This window comes from Peromyscus eremicus, chromosome 20 (assembly GCF_949786415.1).
Source record: "Peromyscus eremicus chromosome 20, PerEre_H2_v1, whole genome shotgun sequence".
Lineage (NCBI taxonomy): Eukaryota > Metazoa > Chordata > Mammalia > Rodentia > Cricetidae > Peromyscus > Peromyscus eremicus.
In genome coordinates this window covers 11,761,819-11,789,805 of record NC_081436.1, presented here as the reverse complement: position 1 = coordinate 11,789,805, position 27,987 = coordinate 11,761,819, and the positions used below count along the sequence as shown (strand labels likewise).

The 27,987-nt window shown below is 39.2% G+C and overlaps 1 protein-coding gene across 1 annotated transcript in view; it reads left to right on the top strand.

Annotated features, from left to right (window-relative positions):
- Lrrk2 (leucine rich repeat kinase 2) overlaps positions 1-27,987 on the top strand; it is a 138,750-nt gene that overhangs the window by 57,404 nt on the left and 53,359 nt on the right. Inside the window, exons 20-33 of the mRNA XM_059247707.1 lie at positions 407-586; positions 3,708-3,826; positions 6,677-6,746; positions 7,185-7,399; positions 8,913-9,163; positions 9,441-9,589; positions 12,197-12,290; positions 14,705-14,891; positions 16,281-16,462; positions 18,115-18,344; positions 18,697-18,824; positions 21,129-21,347; positions 24,501-24,702; positions 25,854-25,942. Of these exons, the coding sequence (XP_059103690.1) occupies positions 407-586; positions 3,708-3,826; positions 6,677-6,746; positions 7,185-7,399; positions 8,913-9,163; positions 9,441-9,589; positions 12,197-12,290; positions 14,705-14,891; positions 16,281-16,462; positions 18,115-18,344; positions 18,697-18,824; positions 21,129-21,347; positions 24,501-24,702; positions 25,854-25,942 (2,315 nt within the window). The remainder of the gene's footprint in view (positions 1-406; positions 587-3,707; positions 3,827-6,676; positions 6,747-7,184; positions 7,400-8,912; positions 9,164-9,440; positions 9,590-12,196; positions 12,291-14,704; positions 14,892-16,280; positions 16,463-18,114; positions 18,345-18,696; positions 18,825-21,128; positions 21,348-24,500; positions 24,703-25,853; positions 25,943-27,987) is intronic.

The following is a 27,987-nucleotide window of genomic DNA, read 5'->3' as shown; positions in this document are numbered from 1 at the left end:
CTTTCATAGGCATCATGTTATTTCATTTGTCCTATAACCCTATGCTGGAGCTGCCGTCTGCACTTTCCAGGTGAGCTGATTGGTCCTTAGAGAGCTTAGGGAGTTTGCAAGAAGCATTGCACAGGTCTGTCTCCGGCTTCATGGTCCTGACCCTTCCCTGAATGATGACTGAGAGTGGCCATTTATACCCAAGCTTCGTATAGCAGCAGCACATAGGTTAAACTTGGAATGATACAGAGAAGAGTGCCATGTCCTCTGCATAATATACACTATTATTGCAGCAGTAAAATGATTCTGGAAGGAAAAACAATCTTTAAAAGCATGAGATGTGTCTAAGGAGCTTGGATAAGGCATGTTTATGTTTTATAATTATTGATTTCTAAGTTACCGATTCGTTTATTTTCAGACACAGGATCTGTCCTAGCGAGAAAAGTGCTCCGATATCAGATGAAGAACACTCTCCAAGAAGGAGCGACCTCAGGCAACTTTTCTGAAGATGCCCTGGCGAAGTTTGGTGAATGGACCTTCATTCCCGACTCTTCTATGGACAGTGTGTTTGGTCACAGTGATGATTTGGATAGTGAAGGTATCTGTCTTAAATGAAGGTTCACTACAGCTCACATCTACACAGGGGCATTGAACACTGAGAACTCACACTAAAACCTGCTTTAACTCATTTGGGAAAAATGGACAAAATGGGCCACAGTTACAGAAGTGACTCAGGAAACGATATCCCGTGCTTCCCTGGGTAAACTGGAGAACTTGGTCACATGGACTCTTACAGTGAGATAACGCTCACTCTGGAGGCGTGGTCCATACCCTGACATCCACTAGATTTTTGTGGCTGTGTCATTTTCCTAAACTTTTTAAAGTCAATGAGGCCAGCCTTTTAGGATTACAGGTAGAAAAATCAAGAAAATCTAGGTAAATTATCTGTACCATGATTAGCCAATAGTTCTTAATTTTATAATGGTTTGAAAAAAATTACTCTTTTAATAATTCACTTGATATAACTTTTAAAATTGGAAAGTGAGATATATGATGATAGTGGTTATAGATAACATATTTAATACAATTCAATTTGGTCAAAAATTATTTAAGGGACTTGTTAAATTTCTGCTCATTTTTGCAATTTTTTTAGTGTGCAAAGTGACAGACTTCATCAGAACATTTTAATATATCTGTAACTTGGCTCATATTTAACCCCCATACCCTTCAGTGTCCCCACCTCCTCTGACTGGCCCACTTCCTCCCACAAATACCCCCTTGCTTATTATCCTATCCTATATTAATGTAAACAATATAATTTCCTTCTTCTTCATGGTTGAATAAAACTCCATTGTGAGTTTTCCAAAATGAGTTTTCTTTATTTGTTTGTAAATTGTTATATGCAATATTTTCATTTTTCTAATATTACTCCTGCCTATCTGGGAGCACAGGAGGCTTTCCATCTTATAGGATTGTTTTTCAACCTCTTGACCCAGTGTTTTAAAAATCTTCCTTGTAAAACTCCTTCACCTTCTCAGTGGGGTTTTCTTAGGTATTTCATTTTCTTGAAGCTACTGTGACGGAGACACTTTTGTGGATTTCTTTCCTGTCAAGTCTGTGGTCCTCTGAAAAGCTGCTGACTTTGTGTGGTGATATTTTAGAGAATGGTGTTTATCTGTTGTAAGAGGTTTCTGGTGGAGCATGTGGGGTTCTTTTTGTATAGGATTTTGTCATCTGCACATAAGAATAATTTGACTTCTTTCTTTCCAGTGTATCGAAGGGGCTTTTTAAAATTAATATGGTCTGTCTAAAGCTTTGAGTGAGAAGAGTCAAAGTATAATTAATTTCAATTATTTCTTTCTGTGGTCAAGATTTGAACCAAAAGACCTCATGCTTACTGAGCACGCTCATTCCATGAAGCCACATCTCCAGCCCATTAGGTACCTTTAAACAAGGAGAAATCCTGGAAAGGTAACACAAAAATCACCATCAAGGCACTGTGTTGCTTATGTGAAGAGTATTTTGCTAGATCCTTCCCAAACACATAATGTGAGGCAATGATGACATGGAATACTCATTACCTTGTATGTGGGTAGTTAAAATGTACATTCCCCTTTATTAACATATTTTAATATAATATTGTATCAGTTCTTTGAGACTCTCACCGACTATATTTTGAGCATATTCATCTTACTTCTCCCCCAAATCCTTCCAGATCTGCCTCCATCTCCCTAGCTCCCCAACTTTGTGTCTTCCTTTGAAAATTTAGTTGCCATATTTAATTAGTTTATGGGGTGAGCATGCCACTGTGCATGTACGGAGGTCAGAGGACTACTTGCAGGGGTCGTCAGTTCTCTCTCTTTCCCATGTGACTTCTGGTTTTTATACTCAGGTCGTCAGGCTTGGCAGCAGGCATCTTCACTCAACCATTTTTTTTGAGTCAGTTATTAAAGTAATTAATAAAATAATTTGTATCATAGAATGAGTTAAACTTAAATATTCAAACAGAGAGTTAATATTTATATCAAGACTTATGAAATTGATTTTTTTGATATGTTGAATTTATAATTTACTTTTAGCACCTAAAGTTCATTCTTTTTCTTTCCAAGCTAAAAAGTAGTAGAATTGAAAATCTTCGATTTTTTTCCCCACAAATATTTTCTTAATGTTTATCCTTGCAAGTATGACTTTTTGCTTAACTTTATTCTTGAAAACTCATAATTTCATGTCATCCTCATTTCTTTCTCATAAAAGAACTATTACTAACCATAGGTATAGCTCAATGATGTGTGCTTACCTACAATGCATGAAGCATGAGACCTTGGGATCAGTCCCCAGTACTGCTAAAAACAAAAACAAATGGCTTAAAAACTGATACCAGCTAACCTCCAAGTATGAAATCCAGATGAATTATATTCAAAATTGTTGAATGTCAAATAATTTAGGGTGTGTTCCCAATATTTAAAGCTGAATTTAAAAATCTCTAAGAAAGTATAGAGAAATGGAAAAATTGTTGGCCATACCTTTGTGCTTCCTTCTTCTGCTTCCTGTACACATGTTTACTGTTATGTATATGTGTGACTATTCATTTTCCTGATTTATTCTTCCTGGACCATGAACAATTCCAACATTGAGTGCTTATCCTTATCCGACACTCAATGTTGAGTCTGCTACAGGTATACAAATCAACATACATGAAAGGAAAAAAAAAAACAGTAGTTGAGTTTTAACTGAAAAGTCAACATTGATTACCGTTTTTATTCTCACATTCAAAGGGAATTAATTGTGAAAGTTCTTGTATGTGTGCATGTGTGTATGTGTGTGCATGTATGTATGTTGTATGCATGGGTGTGTTTCCAAGGAGGACAGAGAACATCAGGTATCCTCCTCTTCTGTTGCACTTTCCCTTATGTCTTGGAAGCAGGATATCTCACTGAGCTTCAAGCTTAGTTTTTCCACTAGGCTGGCAGTCATTGAGCCCCATCACATCCTCTTGTATCTACCCTCCCCCACTGCTGGGGACACACATGTCCTCAGGACCACATGTCTGGTGGCTACTGGTTTCCAAGTTCTGGTCCTCATGTTTGTGTGGAAAGCACTCTTTACCTCTGAGCCTGTGAAGTTTCTGTTAATGAAAATATTTAAGCTTCTGTGATGACTGAGTTATGATGCTCAGCTCTTCTTCCTCACTTTGTTATTCTTTCTCAACTTCAAAACAGGCAGTGAGAGCTCATTTCTTGTGAAAAGGAAGTCGAATTCGATTAGTGTAGGAGAATTTTCCAGAGATCCAGTTTTACAGCGTTGCTCACCAAACTCACAGAGGCATTCCAAATCCTTGGTAAGTTACATGGTGTTTATGTTAAATGTTTGGTCCTGACATTCTCTTGATAACTGAACTCCTGCAAAGCTAGATGTGATTAGCAAGGAGTTATCTCATACACAAATGCATACACATAAAAACATATTAATGTTGAACTTAGATTTGCATATATACATTTGTATTGAGAATTATTTAATTGTGTGTACACTGCTAGTATTTGTTTTCTGTTTTCTTTAGAAAAATGGAAAGACTCACACATTTCTATGAGATGGTTGATATTGAGAATTACACTATTTTTATGTTAACTTTGAAAGTTAATGCTAACTTGTGCTTGAATTTTAATCATAATACAGTATTGGACATTAAAAATGTCTTTTTATTGGGGAAGTAGCCTTTAACTTCCCTTTACTGTGTATATTTAAGGCAAATAATAAAAATGATTATTATAATAAAGTAAATTAACATATCCATCTCAGACAATTTACTGTACTTCTAACAGTGATAAGAGTAAGTAGTCTCCCTTCATCTGGAAATTTGAAGTGGAAATTGTTTGAAATTCTTCTTCTTCTTTTTTTTTGGTTCCTGTCCTAGATTTTCCTTTGTAGACCAGGCTGGCCTTGAACTCACAGAGATCTGTCTGTCTCTGCCTCCCGAGTGCTGGAATTAAGGGTGTGCACCACCATCACCTGGTTGTTTGAAACATTCTTAAGAAATTTTAAATATAACATTTTTTTTTCAGATTTAATCCTTCAGATATCAGCTGGTTAGAATTTTATTTTTGTTTATAAAAATGAAAAGTGGAGAGGTTAATTTAGAAATAATTGTGACTATGATACTACATACTATATGCTCTCAGAGAACCTCCTCACAGACATACAGCAGGATGTTCCTGACCACTGCCATGCTCCTGTGCACACGGCACAGGTGTCCTTCTCCAGCCTAAGTTTGGGCCGTTGGCTCAGCTTGCCTTTCTTTTACCTTCCCCACACTCTGGCAACCTCTGTTTTACTCTTTCCTTCTCTTTTTCATCCTTACAAATAATTTTATTTCCTTATTCATTTCCTTCTTTGACAGTTTTATTTGTGAATATAATCAATATTAGTCGTTTTTTCTTCCCCATTTCCTTTTCTCATCTCCCTTCCTCTCCTGCTAAAACTTTTTCCTAACAGACTTCCCCACTGCTTTCATGTCTTGTGTGTGTGTGTGTGTGTGTGTGTGTGTGTGTGTGTGTGTGTGTGTGAGAGAGAGAGAGAGAGAGAGAGAGAGAGAGAGAGAGAGAGAGAGAGAGAGAGAGCGAGAGAGAGCGAGAGAGAGAGCGCATGAGCCACTGAGTTTAATTAGGGCTACTTAGAGGAGCCTGGGTAGGAATTTATTTACTGGAGCATGGGCCACCTATCAGTGGCTACATCATCTTCCTCTCGTCACCATCAGTTATCATCCACCAGCGATAGATGGAGCCTCAAGGGCCCTTCCACAATGAAATATTGGCAGGCCTGGTTTAGTGCATGCCATATCTCGTGTGGTCAGCCACAGCACGATGTGTTCCTAAGTTCAATGGCTGCATCAGATCGAGAAGGTGTCCCTTAGAAAGAAACTTGCCCACACACCAACTCCTTTGCTCTTTCTGACCCTCTTCCAAAATGTTCCCTGTGTCTTGGAGAGGTGATGGAGATACCCCCATTTAGTGCTGGGCACTCCACAATCTCACATTCTCAGTGCTTTGTTATAAACCTCTGATTAGTCACCACCTGCTGCAAAAAGAAGCTCAACAGGTAAAGGGACTTGCTGCACCCTCCTGTTGACAGCAACTCCTGGGACTCACAAAGGTAGAAGGAGAGAGCCAACCCCACAGAGCTGTTCTCTGACCTCCACACACATGCCAGGGCATGTGAACTCCCAACCCCACATATAACACACAAAATTAATACATAGAAAAAGAAGAGTGTCTGAAGACAGCTGAGATATCTATGGATATAAACATGTCTATTATTTATTTCTATAAAATCAGCCTTTTGAGAACCACCTAAGTAATTTGGTCAGTGTATAATATGTATGTATCATCATATTGTGATACATATGATGCATGTGTATCATCCTGCATATATTTGTTTTTGTTTTTTGTGGGGTTTTTTTGTTTGTTTCTTTTGGTTTTTTGAGACAAGGTTTCTCTGTAGTTTTGGTGCCTTTCCTGGATCTTGCTCTGTAGACCAGGCTGGCCTCAAACTCACAGAGATCTACCTGGCTCTCCCTCCAAGTGCTGGGAATAAAAGCATGTGCCTCCTCTGCCCGACCCTGCATATATTTGTTAATAATGTACCAATTGAAAATAAAATTGAACAAAAACCAAGTTATTTTTGTTTAGTTAATTATGAAGATAAGTACAATGAGAGATTATAGCCAAATACGGTAAATTAGGTCACGATGTTTGTATTTGGCAGTTGTAATTACCATAAGTAGTTACAAACGGTACTTCAGTTGGCTGATGGGATAGAGTGTGTTAAGCTTTTGCTTCAACTTCTGCCTTTTAGTTTTCTTATACTTAAAACTAAGGGCAGGGTCTGTCTGCTAAAACTTCAAGTTCCAGTGCTCAGAAAACCAAGTCTGGAGTGTCCCAGGCTCTAACCCAATCTGGATTGTAGAGTATGACCCTTAACAGAGGGGAAAGGGTCAATGCATAGATCATTTGAACCGTAACAATTTTCTTTTACCTTCATCTTTGAATTCTCTGTTCTTGTCTATTTCTTTTCCCAGCAATTGTGAACCCCATTTATTCTGCTTACATTTCCTGGTTGCTTCTATATAGAAATGTTCTGTTCTCAAAATCAACCAAAATGATAACAATTTTATTTGTCACTATTTATTTCATAGGGTCCCATTTTTGATCATGAAGACTTACTGAGAAGAAAAAGAAAAATGCTGTCTTCAGATGAGTCTCTCAGTAAGTATCGGGAAATAATTTCAGCTAAGTAGATACCTGGGGCAGAATCCGTTGTTTTGTTTAATTTGCTTTGGTTATTTAAATTTTCTTGCTGCCTGTTTGAACTTACATAATGTTCATATGTATTTACCTAATGATCACAGAGGCTACAGAAAAATTAGAGTTCTGTCAATCTAAAGATTTACTTTTTATAACTAGTATCAGCTCATATGTTTTATGAGTTTTCTGAAATCCAAATTGTATTTCCTCCAGTCTCATTCTTCATTTTCTTCTTCAGGTCTTTTGTTTTCACCCTCCCTGGTTAAATACTTTTAGTTTCTCTCCATCCTTGTCACTAGAATGTACACACCACAGTTTGGTTTCCGGTGCTCAGTCCACTTTTACCAGGTGAATTCACTTGTGTGCTTACATGTCCATCCTTTGTCATTTGGAAAAAAGGGTCATCAAAGCTTCAGTCCCATATGAGACATTCAGATAGTTCTTCTTCCCTGGCTTCTGAGAGAGAATACATCACATCCTTAGACCTTTCTGCCAATGAGCTGAAAGATATTGATGCCCTGAGCCAGAAGTGCCTCGGTGGCCACCTGGAGCATCTCACCAAGCTGGAACTTCACCAGAATGCACTCACTGGCTTCCCTCAGCAGCTGTGTGAGGTAAAATCCATTTGCCTTGTAATTCCCAAGATCCTGGGCTGGGCACTGTATGGACATCCAATTTGCATGGACTAAGTGCATCTGTTTAAACACATTCATAATAACCTCAGAGTACCTGGAATGTGTCCTTGTCGCATTAAGGGAGGATATTAAAAACTTCCTCTTGGAGTGATTTTAGCAAGAGCAAGCTCAGATGTGAATTTTCTACCCCCCTCCCATTCCCATCTACTGTAGTCTCCCTCACAAAGGGCATTTACTCCATATTTATTGAACAGCACAGAAAGCATCACATGGGCTAAGGAATGAGGGATACTTTCCAAAAATCTTTAATAAGAGTTTTACAAGGAATGAAACATTGACTCCAACTGCCATCACTGACCCAGATAGCAAATGGCATTGCAGACTTACCAACCCACATCCATGTAGCTTCCAACTTTTACATTAGATGTTGGTTTTACAAGGTTGCTTTTAACGTATTTCCCATTGCTGGCATTTATTGTCATGATATACATATACACACGCATTACTCTTGGGTTGGGGACATGCAAGAGTGTATAATTTAAGATTATAGCTCTGCTTTAGCTTAGGCTACAAAAACTAATTTCATGGGAAATCTGAGGCAAGTAAGGTTGGTTCTTATATTGTTCTCTTAAAGCAGCAGCTACCAAACCTGGAGGTTGTGACCTTTTGGGCATTGGATGACCCTTTCACAGGGGTTGTATATCAGATATCCTGCATATCAGATGTTTACATTATGATTCGTAACAGCAACAAAATGACAGTTATGAAGTAGCAATGAAAATAATTTTATGGTTGGGGGTCACTACAAGATGAGAAACTGTATTAAAGGGTCTCAGCATTAGGAAGGTTGAGAACCACTGTCTTAAAGGCAGGTGATGCGCAAACAGGCTGAATGAACAGTAGGATGGTAGTCTTAAGTGTTAAAACTTAAGACTGCTCTTAACTCTGGCTGTGAGGTCCAGCAAAAGTCCCATTCTATTAGAATGTAAGAGATATTTTCATAATGCTGTATCACCCATGGTTGTCTGTCTTTTAGGTTCAGGACAACAATTACCCCATTATTGTGGGTTTCACATAGGTATCAAAATACCCTTTCAGAAATTGTTACATACTTGAGTATAAATTACCCTCAGGAGAGCCTGCGTCTGATAGATTTAACCATGCCAGTTGGAGAGCATTGCAGTACCCTTGATGCCATCTTGGTCTTCACAGAAGTAAATTCTAAAAATAAGCTGATTTGAGGCCTCAACTTTACATTTGTAAACCTCCTTTTAAAAATCACTTTGGAATTTTTTTCCTGTCTTAACTCATGCTATAGCAGGGATTGTTGGCCTAGTAAGCATACTGAAGTTCTGTTGAGGATTACAGTTTCAATATTTAAAAACAAAGATCCCCAATGGTTCTAGAGTTAGCCATGGTATGAAAAGCAGAAATGGTGCTGAAGTTATTTCTCAAACCCTCAGTTTGAAATCTCTAAATTTTATCTCCTCAGACTCTGAAGTGTTTGACACATTTGGATTTGCACAGCAACAAATTCACATCCTTTCCCTCCTTCTTGTTGAAAATGGCATGCATCATCAACCTAGATGCCTCTCGAAATGACATTGGACCGACAATAGTTTTCGACCCCCTGGTGAAGTGTCCGAGCCTCAGACACTTTAACCTGTCATACAACCAGCTCTCTTCCATCCCAGAGAACCTTGCCCAAGTGGTGGAGAAACTGGAGCAGCTCCTATTGGAAGGGTAAGAACTGGCTCATGAAGACAACAAGTCTACATCCCTCTGAAATTAGCATGGATGGAAAATCATGGTGATGTTTCTATAGCAATGAGTTTAAAACAAGCATGGTAGAAGGTGGAGGCAATTGATTATTTAGAAAATTTTGACAGTTGGAATCTTCACAGTTCATTTGGAGGCTTAAATATGCCTTGATGCTGTACTTGGAGGGTGAATTGATTTCATACTTTTACATTATAGAAGCGTTCACATTTTAATCCTCGGTTTTGTGTTTTACAACTAGAAATAAAATATCTGCGGTTTGTTCTCCCCTGAGCCTGAAGGAACTGAAGATTTTAAATCTTAGTAAAAACTACATTCCATCCCTACCTGAAGACTTTCTTGAGGCTTGCCCAAAAATGGAGAGTTTCAGTGCCCGGATGAATTCTCTTGGTAAGTATTGGGTGCTGACCTCACCTTTACCAGGCCTTCAAGGATAACACACATATAGGTGTTCTAAGAGGGAAGTTACAGGTGCTATTTCAGTGAAAATGTGCTGCAGTTCTACAATCCAAGTTGGCAGGTTGGTGATGAAAAGAACCATCAAGGCAGGGAAAGGCATGGAGAAAAGAACGTAGATGCGTATTTAAGTGAAAGAACGTCACGCTAGCTTGATTCCACTTATAAAACAGTCTGGAGAAGGTCAAACTATGGTGTCAGTAAAACAAGCCATAGTTCTCATGGGCTAGCAAAGAGAACGGGAAGAATAGGTGCTGACTTTATGACAGCAATGATGGACAGATGCCATGTTTATCAAAACACCGGGAATGACCTTAAACTCAACTCTGAATGGTGACATGGCTCTGTCAGGATTGGTCCCTTGTTACAGCTGAACTAACACTGACTTGATAGTAAGAGAGGTGTTTGGTGAGGCAGGGCAGGGAACAGGAATTGGGTCCTCTCCACCCACATTCTCTGAAAAACTAAAGCTGTTTAAAGTTTTGTTTTCAAAGATGTCTATAATTTAAAAATATTAGCACATTGCTATTATCATAGGAAAAAATACTGTCACATGGCTTGCAAATAATAATCAAACTTTTGTTCATTTTCACTTCTTGAACTGAAGAGTTCCTTGGCTGCCTATATGCAGAAGAAAACTTTCTTAATGCTGTTTAATGGCAGAATAGATTTTTAAATAAATTGTTTAATTAAAATATTACTAAATCATTTATTTCCCCGTCTTTCCTCCTTCCTCCAACACCTCCCATATCCCCACTTCTTCTAAAATTCATGACCTCTTATTATCTAGTTATTTTTATTACATATATATGCAAATACATATATAAATGCAATCTTATGAATCTTTTTAGTGTTACTTATATATAGGTATGTTTTTAGGACTGACCACTTGGTATTGGATAGCTAGTTAAGAAGGACTAATTCTTCCTCTCTTAGCGCTTGTTAATTGCTTGTAGCTCTTCATATGTGGGTGCGGCCCTGTGAAATTTCTTCTGTCTCTGATGGGATATTAACTGGTTTTGGAATTGCTCAGGTCATGTTCAGGTAGCATGTTGTTAAGATTTCATGGGTATAGCTTCTCTACCGTATCTAGGAGATATAATTCTGCAGTAGAATTCCTGAACCTCTGGCTCTTATGATTCTCCTCTGCTTCTGAAATATTCCCTGAGCCTTAAGCATGGGAGTTGTGTTGTGGGTATATCAACGGGGGCTGCATGGTCTATGATCAATGTTTACTCTGTATTTTAACTAGTTGTGTCTTTCTGTGATGATCTCTGTCTGATACAAAAAGAATCTTCTTTGATGAGGGGTGAGAGCTACATTTAGCTCTGGATATAAGGATGAATATTTAGAAAGCAGTTAGGAATTGTACTGCTTTAGGAACATCTTCTAAGATCCATGATTCCACTAGTCACAAGTGATTGACTAGGCTTGCAAGAGTAGGCATGATTTTCCTTCCATTGAAGAGACCTTAAGTCCAATTAGACAGCTTGCAGTTCCCATCACGCTGTCAGTGCCATGTTTTGAAGGTTTAGGGATACCTTGCCATGTTGCTCATGGTTGTTTGTAGGCATCACGGCTAGGTACTATTATTTCCCCCTTGGCTGACTGCATTTCACCTTCTGCTGTCATGAAAGCTAGTTCTCAAGGAGTGCACTTTTGTGTCAAATCTAGCTAGAACCCCCTAAGTCCTGTGTCCAAATTCCTTGGTGTCTTCAGCAGCAGGAAGGCAACAGTGATAGTCTGTGTTGGTTTGGGAGTGTCTTGGACTAACCTGATAAACTTAAAAGGGGTCTCACTCCTGGGGTTAGATAGTCTATAGCATTTGTGAGAGGTTTTATCATCCCAAGTGGTATTACTTCATTTAAACATTCTCTCTCTATATCCATATTGTTCAGGGTAATAGAGACAGGCCTAATTTCATTGGAGACATCCTGTTTTCCAAGCACTGCTTATTGAAGATGCTCTCTTTTCTCTAGTGGAATTTTTTGGCCTTTTTTTCAGTTATTAGATGGCAGTGGTTATGTGCACTCAATTTGGGTTTTCTATTTTGTACATGTATTGAGCTACATGTCTGTTTTTGTGCCAGTACAATGCAATTTTTAGTACTATAGTTCTGTCATATATTTTATCTAAAATGGTAACTTCTCCTGCACTTCCCTGCCCATCAGGATTGATTTGGCTATCTGGAGTCTTTTCTGGTTATGTATGAATGTTAGGTTTTGGGTTTGGGTTTTGTTTTTTTCCATTTCTGTGAAGAATGTTGCAGGGATCTTGATTAGGATTGCATTGAATATGTGATTGCTTTTGGTAGAATGGTCATTGTAACAATATTAATTCTGCCAATCTATGAGCATAGGCAGTCTTACCTTATTATTTAGTGGCCATACTATTATCTTATAAAGTAAAATTGTTTTATGCTGTTAATGTAACAATGTGAACTATATAAGTGATATGTTCCTGGTAACTGTTCTTACTGATTTGATCAGAAATCTAGTTAAGATGATTGTAAATGTCAATTATCTTGTTTTATTTCTTTAGCTTCGATGCCTGCCTTACCTTTTTCCATAACAAGCCTAAAATTATCCCAAAACTGTTTCACATGTATTCCAGAAGCGATTTTCATTCTTCCACAGTAAGTTCATTGTTATTTCACTTCTAAAGCTGAATGGGCTGTGGTGTAGCTTTTAGAAGCAAAGCAATGGTTTATATGAACACATATATTATGCATTTATAAACCCACTTCACTCAATGTTTTATTTTTTTGTTTTATTTTACTAGAGAGAAGATACATGTCCTTAACCTTTGCAGTAATTTATCTATCATGCTTTGCATAGGAATAACCACAACATCCTATAACTAAATAAGATGACATAGACTGGATGTTTGTCAGATGAATGTTGGTTTCTTTTGGATTTTAGCTGCTCACAGGGGTTTATCAGTTGCCTGAACACTAGTATCCTTGAAATTTCATTTGTTTCAATGACATTTTTCTATAAAGATTAGGATAATATATATAGTCCCACATCTGAACAGGGTGAAGTGGCTGGGATTTGGGGATTTGTTAATTTCATCAAAGACACAAACTTCAGGTGTTAATTCAGTTTTAAGGGTGTTGTCATTTTAAGAACTATTCTATTCGTGCATTATAAAGCAATTATAGTTTGTATGCACATGTATGCATATCATAGGCAAATAGCAACCACAACCTGGCCACAGAGAATGCCAGACAAACATAAACTCATTAGCATAAATCTAACTTTTCAAAACCCCACTCCCTGTTCTAATCGTGCCATATGTACCTTCTCTTTGGTCTTCTTAATAATTTTATAAGATAACTTCTGCCATCATTTCCATTTTATAATTTCACTAGAGAGATGAAGTGTCTTCCCAAAGTCATAATTCGTCTGTGTCAGTGGGCTCAACATCAGATTCTCAATTCTTATATATTGGCTGCTATTAAATAAACATGGTCTCATATTCTAAATATATTTCTGGAAATATATAGAGGCCAATTATTTAAGATCATTTACCAGGAAACAAAGGGACATAAAGAAGATTTCTTCCCAGAGAACTAACCCTATAACTCAGCTCCTGATTTCATAACCATCATTCTCAGGCACACATCTCCAGCTTCTGTATTCTTGTTTTAAATCTTCTTTTGTTTCACGTGTGGACACATAGTTGTCTAGCTAGAGTCCTGACTGTACCCAAAGAAACACTGCTTTGGGAAATCCTAGTGATTCTTGCTTCTCTCAAATGAGTTCCCAGTTAGACTGATAAATGTAATTTTGTTTTTGTTTTTGTTTTTTGAGACAACGTTTCTCTGTGTAGTTTTGGTACCTGTCCTAGATCTCGCTGGCCTTGAACTCACAGAGATCCGCCTGACTCTGCCTCCCAAGTGCTGGAATTAAAGGCATGCGCCACTACCACCCGGCTGATAAATGTAATTTCTAACACAGCTTCTCCTGCATTTTTCTGTGGCAACCGGAACAATATATAATACCTTTTTAAGAACATGAACATTGCTTTGTAGACCCAAACTCTTGTCAAGCAGATACTGCTGCTGTGGTAGCTGAGGATTCATTTACTAAGCTTCCAATACACCGAGTGGAAGGGATCTGTGTACGTATGGAAGCCCACCCTATTTGCTGCCTGTCTTTATTCTCTCCACACACATGTACTCATGAGTATTAAGGTTTTCTGGAAACTCAGGAAGCACCGCTTTGTGAGGGCAAGCAGGTCACACGGCAGGCTTATCCATGCTTTGTCCTACACTCAGTGAGACCGGCTAGTAGAAAGGTGTACCCACAGCTCTAGTGATTAACTCTAGAGCAGCCATTGAAGAAACCACTCAATGATGAGTGAAAGCCATCCATGGAGGGCTAGTGGGGGCTGCACAATCATAAGCCCTGTAGAGGAAGCACATCCCAATGATCATTGGTATGTTTGTTTATCATAATTTCTCATGCCCCATGAGCATTTGTGAAACACGGATCTTTTCCTCATTTTGAGAGAGATACTTTTATGGCCTAAAAGGAAATTGGACCTCAATTTTTTCTTTCTTAAAAAAAAAAAAAACTTTAATGAACATATATAAGTTGTAAATATAGGGTACCACATGATGCTTTGCTATATGAATATCATGTAATATTCAAGGGTTAGTATATCTGTGACTGCAAATAGTTTTCTTTTTTTTCTTTTTGGCAAAAACCATCCCAAATCCTTTCTTACAATTACATTGCCACTATATTTTCATCATAATAGACAAAGCGGCTGATTTTGTTTCTAATGATCCTTATTCACTTACACCTCCACTCTAGAGAAGAATAATGCCTTTTCTTCTAAGCATTGTATGAGCATACACACTTCTAAGCATTGTATGAGCATACACACTTCTAAGCACTCAAGTGCATACAATGGTTATATGCAAGTGATGTAGCTTTAAAATCATCTATGACTCTCAGTCTGATAAACTTCCTGGTGGCATTACCTTGTGTCCTGTGAGAACCCCCACTTTGCTCTCAATGGGACCTCATGTCATTCCAGCTTGCGGTCCTTGGATATGAGCCACAACAACATTGAGTGTCTGCCAGGGCCTGCACACTGGACAGCTCAGAACTTGAGGGAACTCTTCTTTAGCCATAATCAGATCAACGTCTTGGACTTGAGTGAAAAGCCGCACGTGTGGTCAAGAGTAGAGAAAGTCCATCTCTCTCATAATAAGCTGAAAGAGGTGAGAGGTCATCCTTGCTTTAAATTATCAGATGCGTGAGAACAGATTTCAGTGGGTGTTATCACAATTATTTCCAAATCTGTTGGTATTTCTTGTAAATGAGATGTGATTCTACTCTGTGCGAAGCGGGTGTAGTTAACGCTCAGTTTCCAACAAACAAACCCCAACTACTCTTGTTTTATATTTTTAAAGGATTGTTACGTATGAGTGTGCATATCTAGTTTTGAACGTGTGATGCTCTAAGAGGGTCACTGTCTATGACCTCTGACCATTCAGAGCCTGACATACTAAGTCTTCCATCTTTATTGGGTGACAGCCAGCCTGTGATTTTCCTCCTTTCCTACATGCTTCAATCTCTTTAGTCTTCCTCTGCATGATCCCACACTTAAAGTTAGCCTCCTTCTATTTACACATGTAAGAAAGATATTTTCTTGTCCAGTTCAAGCTGTTGACCATTTAGAAAGCTACCAAAGGTCTGATAGTTTGATGTTCAGGATTACTGGATTGATTGATACCACTACTTTTTTTCCCCATCAAATGAATATTTTCTATTCTAAGTGTCCTATAGCTGGCTTGAAACCTTTTAGTAGTGTTTTAAAAATTATATACTTACCTAGCATACAAAGGTTCAATGCCTCCAATTGAAAAAAAAAATTAGAAAAGAAATTTAAACCACTTTGGTTAGGTTGGCACCTAGAATGTAAGTACATAGTAGTTTGTAATGATTATATCCTTCTGGTTTGCTTTAAAGAACATAGGCAATGTGAGAGAGCAGAATGACACCACAAATAACAGATTTGGATAAATACAAATGACAATTTTTTCAATATTGTATATGATGAGGTTTATTGTTAAGGGAGATTTAATTTTTAAAGCTATAAATAGGACCAGCTAGATGGCTTAGCAGGTACTAGGTGCCGTGACTGACAACCTGAGGTTCCTCCCCAGGTCTCACATGATGGAAGGAGGGAACCAGCTTCTGCAGGTTACACACCACACACACACACACACACACACACACACACACACACACACGCACACACGCACACACATACACATGCACGCATACATGTATACACACACATGTACACAAACACCCCAAATAAAATTTAAAATATAATAAAGTGGTAAATAACTCACATAGCTGGAGGTAAGTTCTTTATATTTTTTTTTGCTTGTTTTAAAGCATGCATACTGCAAACTAATGGCATTTTAAAGCATGCATACTGCAAACTAATGGCGAGGTTTTTGGAGGATGTTTAACCTTGTGTTAAGACTGCAAGGTGCTTGTGGCATCTAAGAGCCTTTCTTGTTCACTATCTTGTGTCCTGGCTGTGCACACTGGTTCCTGCCCACCCACAGGCTTTTATCCTTTTCTATGTCATTCAGATTCCTCCTGAAATTGGCTGTCTGGAAAATCTGACATCTCTCGATGTCAGTCACAACTCGGAACTGAGGTCCTTTCCGAATGAAATGGGGAAATTGAGCAAACTATGGGACCTTCCTCTGGATGGGCTGCAGCTGAACTTTGACTTTAAGCACGTAGGATGCAAAGCCAAGGACATCATCAGGTCGGGTGACTATGTTCCCTTGGCTCTTTGTCAGATTTGTCTCACCTTTTCTACCTGTGACTTTGATGGCTGTACAGTTACACTCTTTCACATGTGTGCTCCGTGTGCTTTTCACTTACTGAATGAGTTTATGTGCAGTCACTGCAAATGTCTTGCAGTTCCTTGTGGTCCAGGGAATGAATGGTGAGGGAATGTCTTATCTTCCTCATCACCCAGAGGTTGACATCAGGCGTCTTCTTCCATCATGCTCCACCCTTGGTCATTGTCAACCTTGGATCATGCTTCCCTTTATTTGTTGAGGCAGGGTCTCTTCTGAGCCTGGATCGGGCTGATTTTTTCTATTGGTCTCCTATCTGTCTCCTGGAGACTGGGATTGCCGGCAGGTTGCCAGAGCTAGCCTGACTTCGGAGTGGGGACTGGGCTCCTAAACTCTGGTCCTCACAGAGACTCATCCACTGAGCATCTCCACAATCCCTAATGTTTCCCTTTGATCATATCCTTGGGGCGGGGGGGGGGGGGCGGCGGCGGCAGATGCCTACTGTTGGCATGGATTAGTCAGTATTTCTTAAAGTTCTCTTATGAAACAGTTTGGTTTCTAATTTAAAAAGAGGCCATGGATTTGAAGAGAGCGAGGAGGGGGTGTATGGGAAGGTTTAGAAAAGAAAGAAGGAAATGGTGTAATTATATTACAATTTCAAAAAATAATTTGAAGTGTGACAATATATAGCATAGTTTTAAATATATTTTTTCTATATCCATTTTATTTTCAAAAACCATATCTATAAAACTTGAGTGTTTTTTTCTTGAGCATGTAGCACTTCAAATTAGTTTCAATTAATTTTCTTTCTTTTTTTATTTTATTTTATTTACTTATTTTTTTTTTTTTTTTTTTTGGAGCTGAGGACCGAACCCAGGACCTTGCACTTGCTAGGCAAGCGCTCTACCACTGAGCTAAATCCTCAACCTGGTTTCAATTAATTTTACATTAAGTTTACTTAGAATAACAATGTTAATATCATTTGATAGTGTAATAACTTATATAGTTAAAATGAACAAATAAATACCTTTTATTCTTGTATACATGACAAATGCAAATATGTTTCTATATTACACATGCCATATATAAATATATATATATTGTATTATATTTACAATATATGAACATATATATACATGCACATATAACATAGCCAAGATGGTCTCATTATCAAACTTTCATTAAAACAGGCTTTGAAATATACACTTCTTTGATTCTATGCCACTGTAGTGCTTAGAATTCATAACGGTGAAGACTTTACTTGTACTGTTTACACAAGCTCCCCCATATGCATTTGTACATATATATATATATGTACACATTGCATTTGTAAAGGTATTACAAATGGGTTTTGGCGTTTTGGTTATTTCTGATGTTAGGAGGACGTGTCATTATAATTGTCAATGCTACCAAATATCACTGATTGCTCTGCAATCACTAATAGAATATATGCGCTAGTAGCATGCCAGGAGCCATGTGTCTTGTTGGTTCAATGACCTTTACAGTTTTGCATGCTCATGTTTTTTTGCATTCACTGTGGAACAACTTAGGTAAGGCCCAGTTCCAGCACCTTGCTAGGCAGGCTGTTACATTGCTTCTATCTTTCTAACGCCAGGTTTCTCCAACAACGGCTGAAAAAGGCTGTGCCCTACAACCGAATGAAGCTTATGATTGTGGGAAATACTGGGAGTGGGAAGACCACTCTCCTTCAGCAACTCATGAAAATGAAGAAATCAGATCTTGGCATGCAAAGCGCCACGGTTGGCATAGACGTCAGAGACTGGCCTATCCAAATACGAGGCAAAAGGAAAAAGGACCTTGTTCTAAATGTGTGGGACTTTGCAGGTACTTAGGGCATTCTTGTAGATTTCATTTTGAGTAGAATTTTAAGACTGAGTTTCCTGATCCAATAGAAAAAGAACTGGTAGGTCCTATGAGAGTTTTCCAAACCCATTAGCTACAGATTTTGCCCTTGTCACCAGAATGGACTTTACACAGAAAAAAAAAATACCAGCACCCAGCAAAAGTGTCTAAAGTAATTACTTGGTTGCCAGCTGATAGGCATTCTCAAAGCTATTATGCGAATGTTGTCTGTGGATGGCTTTCCTCCCAAGTAGAGCCATTCCCCTCTATGTAACTTGAATAGTGATTCTTGCCTGTTGAGTGGAAGACTAAAACCTCTGACATCATCTTTTAGGTCGAGAGGAATTCTACAGCACTCACCCCCACTTCATGACCCAGAGAGCTCTGTACCTTGCTGTCTATGATCTCAGCAAGGGGCAGGCAGAGGTGGATGCCATGAAGCCCTGGCTCTTCAATATCAAGGTGATCTCTTCGAATTACAGGGAAATGGAGCATGATCCTTGTTCTCAATTATGTGTTCGGTTTCTGTCTTTTGTGCTTGCTTGTTTGTTTGTTTGGAGGCCTAGTTTCACTGTGTAGCCCTGGCTGGCCTGGAACTCTCTATGAAGGATCAGAATGGCCTTGAATTCACAAAGATCTTCCTGCCTCTATTTTCTGAATGTTGGGATTAAAGGTGTGCATTCCTATGCCCAGCTATATTCTTGTTTTAAATGTGTATATAAGGTGATGTATTTTTAAAGAACAGTTACTCCAATTGTTTTGAATGTCTATTATTTCTTCCCTTCCTTCCTTCTTTATTTCCTTCCTTCCTTTCTTCTTCTCCTTCCTTCCTCTCTCCTTCTTCCCTTCTCTCTCTCTCCTTCCTCTCTCCTTTTGTTCATTCATTCTTCTCTTTCTCTCTCTCCTCTCCCCCTCTCTTTTTGTTCTCTTTCTTTCTCTTTTATTTTTAAGTTAGAAGCACTCAGATTTTGAGTAATGATATAGAAATGAGATTGTTGCATGTCACCAGTCTCTGAAGTCCTTTTACACTGTAAAAATCTGAAAGCACAGACACACAGCTGATTTTGATCGTATTGTTTTGTTAAGTGACATACCAACGTTCTCAACTTGAAGTGTACCAAACACACTCTGCGCATGGCTAGTATATTTTCTGTGACTTCTTAGTATGAAGCCTACAAATCCTGCCCTGCAAATGGCCCCAGATGGTTTGGCTCCTTTCTTTAGTGTCTCTGTTTTGCTATTTCTCTACTGTCTACCTGCTGCCTTGCTGATAGCTATTTTTTTTTTTAAGATGACCTTTTGAATTGAGATTGCAGAAAGAGTCCCTGTGCTCCCTGTCTGTTGACTTGGGGAGCTCATCGGGGAGTGAGGTCTCAGGAAATTTTCACCAGGACATCTGTGCACAGAATTTGGTAGTTTGTAGCTGGAGTTTTCTCCAGTCCTGCCTGGCCCACAGTCAGGACAAAATCTCTCTCACCCACCAGTCCCACAGCCTCTTAGACCCAACTGAGTAAACACACAGAGACTTATATTGCTTACAAACTGTATTGCCATGGCAGGCTTCTTTTTATCTAGTTCTCATATCTTAAGTTAACCCATTTCTATTAGTCTATACCTTGCCATGTGGCTCATGGTTTACTGGTATCTTACATGTTGCTTGTCATGGCGGTGACTGGCAGCCTCTCTGATTCAGCCTTCCACTTCCCAGAATTCTCCTCTCTCCTTGTCCCACCTATACTTCCTGCCTGGCTACTGGCCAATCAGTGTTTTATTTATTAACCAATCAGATCAACACATTTAACATACAGAACATCCCACAGCAGTAGTTCATGGGTGTATCTGATAATTTGCATCTTTCTTAAGCATCTCTTTTCTTGGTGATAGTATAGCAACTTTGGCAGATAGTATATCGGCGGTAAGGCTCACTTCTGTGGTTTTGGTCTTTCATTCTCCAACCTGACTTTAAAGTGAACTCACAAATTCATAGTATAAAATCCACAGCTAGAGTAGGGAAATGGACATCATTTTGTGCTGCTCTGACATAGCTTGGACTTTATTGAATACTTCCTTTATTTAGAAGCACAGCTTGCACACAACCTGCTTTAAGCAAATATTAAAATAAAAGGAAAACTATACCAGCACAGTTATGTGGGAACCTGGAAAGCAGTAAGAATTGGACTAAAAAAAGATGTAATAATAACAACTTTAAAGTTGTTTTATGATTCTCATTATTTTAGTTTAAAGAAATGTCTCTGTTGCCATTTGCTGCTGTAACAGCATATCCAGGCCTGAGTGCTTCACAAACTACAGAGGTTTCTCTCTCATAGTTCTGGAGGGAGGAAAACCCAGGACCTTGAAGCTGGCATCTGCAAGGCCATTCCTCATGTGTCATTTCTTGATGAAGTGGGCAAGAGTACACATGCCCAATAGCAAAAGGAAGGGAGGGAACATAGCTTACCCTTTACTGGGTGTCCTTTACTGTGATGACAGAGTCAGTCCGTTTTTTTGGGCTCAGCCCTTGTGACTTAAGCATCTCATAAGGTCCCCATCTCAAGACACTGCTTTGTCACAGGATTGAATTTCAAGACATGTCCTTTAGAGGAATATGCATATGCTAGCAGTAAGAAAAGAGTTGCTATTGTCTGGTTCAGGAGTCCTTGAGTCTGTCATCATTTCGGCACTGAGTTTCATGCATAGATTTCAGCAGACATGCACCCAGGAAGGATTTTTACATAAATGGGACGTATCTTATTTTTGTACCCTCAGGCTCGTGCCTCTTCTTCCCCGGTGATTCTGGTGGGCACACATTTGGATGTTTCCGATGAGAAGCAGCGCAAAGCCTGCATAAGCAAAATCACCAAGGAACTCCTAAATAAGCGAGGATTCCCCACCATCCGGGACTACCACTTTGTGAATGCCACGGAGGAGTCCGATGCACTGGCAAAGCTTCGGAAAACCATCATAAATGAGAGTCTTAATTTCAAGGTAGGAGGGTGTGCGCCCCCTGCAGGCTGCTAGATGGTCGAAGTGGGAGGGTGTGCGCCCCCTGCAGGCTGCTAGATAAAATACTCCTTGCTCTTTCATTATACTGGTGCTTAGAAATGTCAGAAACCTTGAGGAGAGAGCAATTATCTGGAAATTGTAGGGTTTTTTTTTTCATAGCTCAGAACTATGAAAACACTTTCACTTTTAAATGATTTATTTATACCGCACTTCATTTATAATTCATAGAAGTGGGAATGAAAATAACTAGAGCACCCCAAGAAGAACTAGGAGAATCTAGCCAGGATACTGAGAAAGTCACCCAGAGGCCTGCTCTCCCAGCTTCCTCTCCAGGGCTTCCATCCAGAGGCTAAATGTGAAAGTGGGGCCTGGTCCTCTGGTCCTCTACTGCATCTGTTCTTCTAGCAGCTTCCTTTGGGAGTCCCAATTTTACTTACATCTTTATCATCTGTGTGGTTCCTTCATAATTCTTTTTCCGGTAGTTTCAATTTTTTAAAATTCTGATCTTTTTCTCTTATGTTGTGAGTTGTCAAGACCACTAGCAATCTTGAAATAACTACCTAATTCGGAGAGTTAGGTTCCATCTTAAGACTTGTGTTTTAAATTCTTATATTCTCTTTGGTAAGCCATCTGTTTAGAAAACATTAATAAATGGGTCATTGAGAAGAATGCACATTTCCAGCACTCACAGGAAGGGAATAAGGTTGAAATTTTTGGAAAACGCTCTGGGCACTTCAGTGCGGAAAACACAATGCCGTGTCTTTCTGTGTTGGCTTTGTGGAGATCCCAGAATGTAACCAGAACTTGGTGCAGTCTGGGTATCCCAGGGTAATTTCTTACAGGGCCACACTACATTCTCAAAACTGCTCCTCCAGCTTGGAATGCTAAGCGATAAGCCTTGTACAGCTCCACAGTGGCCCCTGAGCTCTGCTCTGCCACACTCTTGCAGGTTCTACTCCTTTCAGAAAACAGATGGGCCACCTATGGCTGGGTTTATCTCTGTGGTACCCAGAGAGAGAAACTGTTTAACATGCATTTTATAGTTACTAGAAAGCCTTCCTGATTTGGGTGGTGTTTGTGTAAGAATGTCATCATGTATTAGAAGCTTTTTATGTTGCTTTTTTTCTCCCCAACTCTCCTGCATGACTAGTAAGATCAGGGATAGTATGGCTTCTTTAAAACACAAATATGCAAAATTCACTCACTGGATTAATCTGAATTAATCCAGTTAGTTTACTTCTGTGGCTTTAATTGCACCTAAAGAATGTCCTTGTTCCTCGGGATGTTTTATTCGTTTTTCCTTTTTCCATTGTTGCTAAAGCACAGATCAGGTATTTAAAGGACCATTTTTAGAAGATGAGTTTGTTTTGTAAAAAGCCCGAATTTAGCTGAACCAAGCCTGTAAGTGAGGTAGATGGGGGCAGTAGTCCCAGCTGATGCTTCTGTGGGGAGGTGACTGGGTCAGTCATCTAGGTTAATACTACTGGGAGACAGCTGCAAGTTGTTACTGCCAATCAGTGAGACCAGATTCCTTCTTGTCCTTATAAGTGAATCTTTGAAACAACTCTATACAAAGAAGCAAAACATGCTTCCCTAAATGACAGTATTATTAAATAGGAATTCATATTGCTAATGGCTACCTCATTCTGGCACGCTGGTTTGAGAATGCCCTGGCTGGCTTCGCTGTGTCTTTCAGATGGCTGGGTAGGAGAGCCTGCCTTGCTGGGATACCGTCCTCTTTGAGGCTTGCAAGCCATCTTCAAGGAACAGCTTTGAATCAATCAGAGAGCACTCCCTGATATGCCCCATTTATCTTCTTTTTGTCTTGACTCTCTCCAAACCTTTCCTTGTGCTTATAAACACCTACCTGTGCTCTTTAGAAGAGTTTTTGTTTTCCTTCCCAACCTCAGCCTGGTAGTGATCCCATTGTCAAGGTTGAGCGGTGAAGAAAATATGGGATAAAACCTCACTCAATGCGGACCATATCCCCTTCAACAGGCTCCAGCCCATTTGCATCCTCCTGCTGCCCGGGACCTGCCCTTCAGCACTTTTCCTCTTTCTTGATTTGCTTCCTGTGAGACATTCATTTGTCTCTGTAGGTCTGTTTTCTTCCTTGGCTTAAAACATAACCTTGAAATTGAACTTTTATGTTGTCTTTATTTGTGAATAATGAAGAGGAATGTTAGTAGGATTATACATTGTCTTCTGGGGCAGTGGCTATCTGTTTTTGAATGACTGCAGGAAAATATGGAAGTAGTAGTTCTCAGTTCTGGAAACAAAGTGGTGGGCGCAAGCAGAGAGGAGTTAAAGCCACAGTTTTGTGTTTATGTGTTGGAAAGACCCAGTTTCTTGAGCCTAAGAATTTTAAGTTAGAAGTTCAGATGGGTAGAACTAGTGTAGGCATCATATGGATTCAGATACGAGGAGAGGTTGCCCCCTAGTGGTTCAAGAGGCATTTGGTTGCTATTCTTAGAGTTGTATTTCTCTTTAAAATTAGACTTCTGAAGGGTAAAAAGAAAGCCCAGAAAAGATATCTGTTATCGAAACCATTATCTCAAGACCCTCATTTGAAAATCTCACAATGAGCTTGCTTTCAGGTCGGGATCATTGCTGTTTAGACAAATCTTATTTTCCAGAGTTTAAGGTTCCATGAGAAAATATAACTTGGGGAGGAGATTTCATGTCTCCAGATCTAACTCTTGATATCTATGGTCCAATAGTCCAATACTTGTGGGTATATTTTCATCTCATAAAGAAATATCCCAAAGCTCTCAAAACAGACTAATGTCTTACCCCACTTATGTACTGCACATAACCTCGGTGCATTTGGAAATGAAATCACTCTCTCTTGGTTAGTTATTTGCCTTTGTTTTTGAAATGGATTTTCTGTGTTACCAGATAACTATTTCCATGCTATTTTATTTGCAGTTTTTTTCCCTCCAAATTGACTCCATGTTCATAATTTACTTACTTTAATTCCATCTTCTATTCATTATCCTTTAGATAGGCTTTACATCTTGTTTCAATTTTATTAAAAACACATCCATCATGTAAAAATGGTTGTGGCTGAATTTACCATACAACACATCTGTGATTTAAACGGATTTCTACACCTTGTCGTTTGTAATTTCATAGATCCGAGATCAGCCTGTGGTTGGGCAGCTAATTCCAGACTGCTACGTGGAACTGGAGAAAATCATTTTGTCAGAGCGCAAGGCCGTGCCAGTTGAGTTTCCTGTAATTAACCGGAAGCGTTTATTACAACTCGTGAAAGAACACCAGCTGCAGCTGGATGAGAATGAGCTCCCACACGCTGTTCATTTCCTAAATGAGTCAGGTTGGTTGGTTGGTTCTGGATTCTGCTTTTTGGTGCTAGGTCAGGATAATTTGAAGAGATCTCTGAATCTTGTATATAATCTCTATTCAAAGTTTAAGAGAATGCCAATAAAATTCTTAAACAGGTCACTGGTGGATTTTATCTTTTGTAAGGCCACCATATGTATGAACCTTCAATCACATACCATGTCCTAGGAAAGCATTTTTGGAAATTGTCTAAGGACAAAGTATGAAAGACTCCCTGAGCAGGAATAAAGACATGTGGGTCCAGGGACACAGTTTTGTTATTATGAGACAATGGACCCTCAATGTCACCATGTCCTTTCATAGTATCACATTTTTGTGTGAGCATTGTTTTTATATAGCAATTATTACTGCAGTGGGTCACTGGGTCACCTTAGACAGTAGAGGGTTGTGTGATATGATGTCACAGTTAAAGTCTCAGCCCACTACAGCCCGAAGCCATGCTGGCCCCTCCATTGCTAGCTTGCAGACCTTGTGAGTTGATTTGTAGTCCCAGAAGAAATGGCCAGGAATCTGTTGTGACCCTCATATTCTGTTGTATGGAAAATAGCTTTATGAATTCCTTTCTTCTTTCTTAAATCAGACATGCTGAGATATGTGTTATTTCTTTTCCATATGGAAATTAAAATATGTCTTTGCCCTAAGCATGTAAAATAGCAGTTCTAGACCTGTGGGTTGTGACCCCTTTGTGGGGGTCACATATCAGATATCCTGCATTTCAGGTATTTACATGATGATTCATAGCAGTAGCAAAATTACAGTCATGAAGTAGCCACAAAGTAATTTTATGGTTGGGGGTCACCACAACCCAAGGAACTATGTTAAAGGGTTGAAGAACTAGGAAGATTGAGAACCACTGACGGAGAAGGTTCACGAGAATATCGTGAATTTGCACTTATCAACAGACACTTTCCAGAGCATGCTGGTATTCCAAATATATGAACAAGTTGTATAGTTCAAAAATAACTTCCTTTACCCCTTTGGGGCTTTAGAGCCCATGAGCAGCATGGGCGGGGTTTCCAGGGTGCTCCTCTGTGAGACCCTCAATGTAACTGGCTACACTGGAGTCTCTGGGGCTTTGTATTATTCTGTATCCCACTTTTTACAGTTTGATGATTTTCACTGCAGGCGTCCTTCTGCATTTTCAAGACCCCGCGCTGCAGCTAAGCGACCTGTATTTTGTGGAACCTAAGTGGCTTTGTAAAGTCATGGCACAGGTTGGTGTTTTATATTTGGGGGAATGGAGGTTGTGATTGAAGAGTAGAGTAGGGGGGCACCCAGAGCATTTAGCATTTTAGTTTTTGGGTTCTGAGAAGGCTGGGGCCACTGTAAACATAGAAAACCATAGACCATTTGATGGGGAAGACTGCTAAAAGGGCTTCTTGGAATGGGCAGGCATCTTAATGTTCATGTTCTTGTCTTCATTTCCAACTCATGGGCAGATATCTAGAGATCAGTGCTAAGTTTGGTTACTGACTTCATTAAGTGAGTAAAAGCTTTGTGAAAATCTTTAGAGTAAATACATATGAGGAACCTGGGTTGGTGGGGCTATGAAATCCAGCTAGAAAGTATGCAAGAAAGCCAAGCATGGTGGTTTGTGCTTATAATGTCAGTACTTGGAAGATGGAGGCAGGAGGATCTATAGACATTCAAGGTCATCCTCAGCTATGTAGAGAGTTCCAGGCCAGCTGAGGACACATGCAGTCCTTTCTTCAACACAAAATGAAAAAATTTAAAGACCATTGTGTTAGTTAGGGTTTCTGTTGCTGTGAAGAGACACCATGACCACGGCAACTCTTAGAAAGGAAAACATTTAATTGAGGTGGCAGCTTACAGTTTTAGAGGTTAGTTACTTATCATCATGATGTGGAGCATGACAGTGTACAGGCAGACGTGGTGCTAGTTTACAGTTGTAACATCTCAGCTTTGACAAGTAAAGATTTGTCTGGACATTTCTAAATAGTGCTGAGGGATACAGGCCCACGATAGCTAAGGACCACTGTGTTTCACTTATTCATGGCTGAGAAGAATTCAGGGTGAAGCCTCTAGCTCTCACATTCATTGGTAATTATTTTATTTATGAAAATAATTTACAGCTTTACATGTGGCTCCCGAGTCTCTAACATGATTATCCATTTTCATATTGGAAATCTTTCTCCATTAGACCATAATGCTAATTAAATTTCTTTAAGCAATCCTGAATAGTACTGTTTAAATCTATTTAAAGATAGAAGGGGAGTTATTTTGAAGAGGGAATTTCAGTTGAGGCTAAATCCTATCCCCTGGCACTGGAGAGAACATTTCAACAACAGTGTAATTGGCATTTAATTGCAGTGTGTCTGTTCTAATAGTAGATATTTCAAATTGGTTGCCACATTTCTGCCCAAATGCCACAGATGGCATGAATTTACTATGTAGAGCATGGTGATGGAGTCAGTGGTGTCCCGTGCTTAGGGGCACATTACATGGAGTCAGCATTACCTGAGTTGGCATCTATTCTGCATAGGACATTTCCTCTTGTTTTTCCTGTTTTTAGCCTTTGTGTCTTCACTTAAATAAGGACAATTATATTTTTGTGTGTGTGTTGCATTCCCAATTTAATGTAAATGAAAGGAAATTATAGCTTTATATCTAGTACTGATTTGACTTGTCTGATAATTTAAAGTGTTCTATTTTTGGAAATTTAAAATAACTTTGAAGACAACACAGAGGTACAAAGGTAATTTTGGGGAGTGTGCCAAATATGGAATCAAATAAAAATATGTGTGGGTGAATGCATTATTCAGAAGCATGCTGCACAGTCACCCTGTTGGTTTTGCTGTGTAAGTGCAGCACCACGGCAGACAGAAGCTCCATATAAACAAGAGAAGGAGAAATTTGCACCCACAGTGATAAGTTTCTATGCAACTTAACATGTATCTGTGGATAATGTTATTAGAAGTGGGCATGTCTTACAGAGTAGAGTAAGGAAGATGTTTGCATCAGTTTTCCTTTTTCTAGAGCACAAACAAAAATAAAAGCAAACAACAAAACACCCCATGGGGGAACAAAACAAAACAAAACCCAGCAAACACAAATCCCCCAACTCAAATCCAAACCCAAACCAAACCAAAGTAGGTTCCTACTGTGATCATAGTAAGGTTCCTGGAGATTCTATGGAGTAACTAACATGAAACTTCGTGGACATTCTTCTTCTTATCCTAGGTATAGTGTTATGATGCTAATGTAAGTGAATTTGGGGTCAGGGAGACAGAGTCTCACT